A 6,000-nucleotide genomic window follows, 5' to 3' on the forward strand; every position below is an offset into this window, starting at 1 on the left:
TTCTCAGCCTCACCTGCAATTAGGTGTGGCCATGGGACTAAGATCTGGCTAATGAAATGTGAGCAGAAGTAGCGTGTGTCTCTTCCAAGCTTAGCCCATAAAACCACATCTTGAGTGACGTTCCATCTTTTTTCCCTTCCACCAGCTCTATACCAATTCCCAAGGCACCTTGAAAGTAATATTTGAAGACGAAAGAGCCACCACCAACATAATTATCTAAATAGAAGAAAGACAACTTGTCAACTTGAACACTGGCTCTATAATGTTACAAGGGAAATAAATAAACTTCTTACTGATTCAGGAAGTCTATTTGTTATTAAGGCTTAGGCTGGTCTGAGTGCAAAATCAACCCATAGTGATAGCCAAGGAATTGGTGAATGATAGAGCAGGAAAAAATTTCAAGATCATTCCAACTCTCATATCTTACAAAGGAGGATGCTGATGCAAGGCTCAGAGAGATGACATCACTTCCTCAAGTTCACAGCCAGCTAGTGGCATTGTCTGGACCTCTTGACCTGTGGTCAGGGCACTTTGTACCAAACCAGGTGTCTTCCTCAAGTCTTAGAACTAGGTAGCACCTACTCAGAATAGCCCCTCATCAACAATAGAGCACAGAGGCAGCCACGAAGATCCATTTTGCCGGGAGCTCTTTCTACCTCACTCTGGAGACAATGGCTGGGGCCCCTCATCAGTGCAGCACACTTACTGAGCACCTCCCATGAGTGTGTACTGGCCTGTTTCGTCTGTTCATCAACAGTGCATGTGTAGCTTCCTGTCTCACTTTACCCTTTCTTTACTAATGCTTTTTAGGATTACCTCCCAAGTAAGCTACTTGTACTCAAGGGTCTTCTGTTTCAGGTCTTCATGGAGAACTTGCTTAAGACATAAATAAAGCATTTTTCAAATGAGAAGCTGTAAGTCATGGGGGTAAAAGTAGCTCTCCTTTCAGCCTAGGGGATCAAGACTGAAAGTTGATGAGAAGGAGATCTTCTGCATTTCCACATGAAATACTGAGATTTCTGGTGAGTGGCACCATAGAGATAATAGGAGATGGCTCTATGGACCAGACTACATGGGGATGGGACACCTCTTCAACCAAGGGCTTCCTTACCTACTGTATGAGAGTGGGCTGCTACCTCCTTGTACTGAGCCGCATCCTTGAGAATCTGCGTCATGTTTTGGGAGAACATGCTGAGGTCTCGGACCGTCTGGAGGCTGTAGTGGAACTGGCCTGTAGCCATGGCCTTCAGAGTCTCCTCAGGCGTCCCCTGCATCCCCACTGAGATGATCCTCACCCCGTCGCTGCGCAGTGCCTTGGAGGCCGCTTCCATGGCATCCTCGGACTCGGCTGAAGCCAAGACCACCAGAATCGGAGGAAACTGCCTCCTGTCCCTCCCGTTTGAGAAGTAGGTCGTGTGCACCTCCCGGAGAGCATTCCCAATCCGCAGGGAACCGCCCAAGAACCTGACGTTCTTCTTGAGGTGTTTCAACATGGGGCCGCTGCTCTTGAAGGTGTTGAGTTGGAATTCTCTGTGGAGCCCATCACTGTACTGGGCCAGGCCCACACGGTACTTGTGGTCCTCTATGGGGAGGCTGCTGATCATCTTGTTGATGAACATCTTCACAAATGGGAAGGATTTAATTCCCAGGTGATTGGAGCTATCCACCAGAAACACCACGTCGGCATACTCAGGGCCTGGCCCTATCAAAATAAAATGACAACAAACCCTTTGGGTCAAGAGGGACAGTTTTTGTACCCACCTATCAGTCAGTCATCAGCTGCAGACTTCTCCCAAGAACTGGAGAGAAGGAGTGGAGGGTTACGGGTAAGGTGGCTCTGGGAAAGCCAAGGGCAATTGTCCTGAGAAAGTGGGGTAGAGTCATGAGCCATTGCCATTGCAGGCAATATTCACAGCAGCTGTGGGTGGGGGAGTGTGTACCTGCCTCATAAAGAGAGTCTGGACAAGGGGAGGCACCAGGAGCATTGACTTTAGCAGTCATGGTCAGCCACCTCCACCCACCCAGTTAGTGATCTGCTGGTAAATGTTTAACTAAGCAGGACATTTCTTTCAAAATGACCCTGAAATTCACTAGGATTCCTAGGGTAGCACAGTGCAGGGTTAAAAATACTTCTTTGAATGATGTTTTTAGTAATTACAGAAGAGTAGAAAAACCTAGCTTTCATATTCCATATATGCATGTATGGAATATGAAAGCTTTTATATTACTTATTATATATATATAAAATTTCCTCTGTGGTGTTCCTTTTTTCCTTTTCTTTCATTTATTAAAGCCAAGGTGCAAACTGACCCACAAAACGTATGGGTTGACTCTGTTCATACAGACATGGAACATCAGGACTTCAGCAAATCAATGAATAATTAAAGTTTTTCTAGCCAGGTGTAGCATAATTCATGCCTTTTGCCCATGACTTCCCATCATCTTTGAGAGCTTGCATTTGCTTGATATAATATATCGCCAACTACAAATAAATGCTGCCTGCTTTGTTTTTTTAGTAAAGAAATAAATTCCTTGTTTCTATTTATTAAAATAAAGATTTGTTGAGACATAAAATATTTATTTTCCTAATAATAATAAACATAAAATGTACTGGTACCTGGGCTCTGATATGTCAGTGTTTCAGTCCAAAGGATGAGAACAAATACAATTAGCAGAATCTTCATTTTGTTAGTGACGTTTTCTTGCTTTTATTCTGTAAAAAATGTTATTTACAATATAAAAAATCTCATTATCTAACAAGAAATAACTACTGGGAAAGTTGGTTTAGAGCACAGTACACTGTACACACTGTATTTGTCAACAATGCCAGTTGTGTTTAAAACATTCATCAAGAGTTTGAGTATTTGTTGAAAATAGATAATGCTAATGTTTGCTGAGTCCTTACCATGGCTCAGATACTTTTCTCAGTGCTTTTTAAGCATCATCTTATTTAACCCTCACAACCATCTTACTGGGAGGTACAACTACTATACCCACGTGACAGATAAGGAAACAGGCACAGGTGACTTGGTAAGTGGTGGATCCATCATCCTAACCCAGACAAGGTGATCGCAGAGCCCAAGCTCTTAACCACTGTGCCATGAGGTTTATATAAAATCTTTGGACTCAGAACTTATGTAGTCACTACTCTTGACCATCTATTTTCATGTCAACAATGACTATTTTATATGTTCACAACTTGGCTCAAAAATCCAACAGCTAGGGCTTCCCTGGTGGCGCAGTGGTTGAGAATCTGCCTGCCAATGCAGGGGACACGGTTTCGAGCCCTGGTCTGGGAAGATCCCACATGCCACGGAGCAACTAGGCCCGTGAGCCACAACTACTGAGCCTGCGCATCTGGAGCCTGTGCTCCGCAACAAGAGAGGCCACGATAGTGAGACACCCGCGCACTGCGATGAAGAGTGGCCCCCGCTTGCCACAACTAGAGAAAGCCCTCGCACAGAAACGAAGACCCAACACAGCCAAAATAAAATAAATAAATAAACAAATGTGGGGTTAAAAAGAAAAAGAAAAAGAAAAACCCAAAGCCAAAAAAACCTATATTAAGATGTATTTAAAAAAAAAAAAAAAAAAACCAACAGCTACCCATGTTTCTTTCTTCATTAAACCCTTGTAAGAACTGTTCCCTCATTTCTGGTTATACTCAGTTTTATAAATTACTTTAACTTCAGTATTTCTCTCCATGAGCACACAATCAGAAAATTTCATGGGAATTTACAATCTTACAGAAATTCCACCAAGTCAAAGTTGTTCTCTATTAATAGGGAAATAGATAAAATAACCAATACTCAAAAATAGAGATGCCTTCAATGAGATACCAAAGGTATAAGGACTGTATTTTATTCTAGAAGTGACCTTTCCAGCGGTTACTTTGAAATTGCTAATCATGCGGGAAGACTGAGGGAATCACTGGAAACTAGATTTGGAAGTCACCCTATAGATTATTTAGACTAAATCCTTATTTTGCTAAGGAGGAAATCGAGGATCCCCAGTAGTTATTGGCTGAATCATGTTAGCAATGACTTTCAGATCTATACTCATCATATTCTAATATATCATATATTTTACTTATTCATTAATTTTATTATTGAGATATAATTCACATTCTACAAAATTTACCCTTTAAAGTGGACAATTCAATGTGTTTTAGTATATTAACAGTATTTGTATCCCAGCAGCAGCGATTTTAGGAAGTTCATTCTACCACAAGGACACTGGTACTAGTTACTGCCATTTTAGATTCCTCCCTCTAGCCTATTAGTGCCAGGGGACTTACACATTCACCAGCCAGTCAACACCAGGCCCAGGCCCAGGGGCCCTGCAGCCAGCCACCTGTGACCTGCCTCTATCCACCAGCAGGCCAGCACCAGCCCCTGGACACCATAGGCTCCACAAGCAGCCACTGGGGACCCAGCCCTGCCCAACAGCATGAGGCAGAGCCTGGCAACCAACTGGCCTGGAGTCCAGCCCTTCTTACCAGTGTGGCCAGTAGTAAGCCCCATCACAACAGAAGGACACATGCAGCCCACATAGGGGGCACCCATAGAGCACATAGCTCTGGTGACCAGAAGGAAGTGTGCTGTTGGGCCCCATAAGACATCTCCTACATAAGACCACTTCTCCAATATCAAAAATGTAACTGACCTACCTAATATATAGAAATAAAGACAAAGAATTAAACAAAATAAATGACAGAAAAATATGTTCCAAATGAAGCAACAAGATAAAACCCAAGAAGAAGAACTAAGTGAAGAGACATAAGCAGTCTACTTGATAAAGAGTTCAAGGTAATGATCATAAAGATGCTCAATGAACTCACAGAAGAATGAATGAACACAGCAAGAATTTTAACAAAGAATTAGAAAATGTAAAGAAGAACCAAAGAGAAGAATAAAATAACTGAAATAAAAAATACACTAAAAGGAATCAACAGTAGATATGATCTTCCAGAGGAACAGATCAGCAAATTGGAAGACAGTGGTAGAAATCACACAAGCTGAAAAGAAAGAAGAAAAAAGAATTTTAAAAAAATGAGGCTAGTTTTAGGGATCTCTGTGACAACATCACACATACTAATATTTGTATCATAGAAGTTCCAAAGGAAAAGAGAGGGAGAAAGGGACAGATAACTTATTTGAATAAATAATAGCTGAAAACTTCCCTAAACTAGGAAAGGAAACAGACAAACAGATCTAGGAAGCACAGAGAGTCTAAAACTAGATGAACCCAAAGAGATCCACACAAAGACACATTGTAATTAAAATTGAAAAAATTAAAGATAAAGAGAGAATATTAAAAGAAGCAAGGAAAAAGCAGTTAGTTACATACAAGGGAACTCCCATAGACTATCAGCTGACTTTTCAGCAGAAACTATGCAAACCACAAGGGAGTGGCACAATATATTTAAAGTGATGAAAGAAAAAACCTACAACCAAGAACACTCTACCCGGCAAGGATATAATTAAGATTTGAATGACAGATCAAGAGTTTTGCAGATAAGTGAAAGCTAAAACAGTTCAGCACCTCTAAAACAACTTTACAAGAAGTGTTAAAGGGACATCTCGAAGTATCAGTAGAAAAGAAAATACCACAACGAGAAACATAAAAATTACGAAAGGAAAAAATCTCATTGTAAAGGCAAATATAAGTAAAGGTAATAGATCAACCACTTATAAAGCTAGTAGGAAGGTTAAAAGACAAAAGTAATAATATTATCTATATCCACAATAAGTAGGTAAGGGATACACAAAACAAAAAGATGTAAAATATGATGTCAAACCATTAAATGTGTGGTTGGGGGAGTAAAAAGGCAGGGCAGTTACAATGTGTTCGAACTTAAGAGATCATCAACTTGAAATATATATATATATATCTATAATATTAAAAAATATATATATAACTACATATATATTGCTATATATAAACCTCATAGTATATATATTGCTATATATAAACCTCACAAACCAAAAATCTATAATA

The 6,000-nt window shown here is 40.5% G+C and overlaps 1 protein-coding gene across 1 annotated transcript in view; it reads right to left on the reverse strand.

Moving 5' to 3' along the window:
• Positions 1 to 5,061, reverse strand: part of COL6A5 (collagen type VI alpha 5 chain) — a 118,020-nt gene extending 112,959 nt beyond the window's left edge. The window contains exons 1-2 of the mRNA XM_082392852.1: positions 2,618 to 5,061; positions 1,112 to 1,702 (exon numbers count right to left, since the gene is read on the reverse strand). Of these exons, the coding sequence (XP_082248978.1) occupies positions 1,112 to 1,702; positions 2,618 to 2,684 (658 nt within the window). The 5' untranslated portion in view covers positions 2,685 to 5,061. The remainder of the gene's footprint in view (positions 1 to 1,111; positions 1,703 to 2,617) is intronic.
• Between the last annotated feature and the right edge of the window lie 939 nt (positions 5,062 to 6,000).

The sequence above is a fragment of the Balaenoptera borealis genome, assembly GCF_965194805.1.
Source record: "Balaenoptera borealis genome assembly, chromosome: 5".
Taxonomy (NCBI): domain Eukaryota; kingdom Metazoa; phylum Chordata; class Mammalia; order Artiodactyla; family Balaenopteridae; genus Balaenoptera; species Balaenoptera borealis.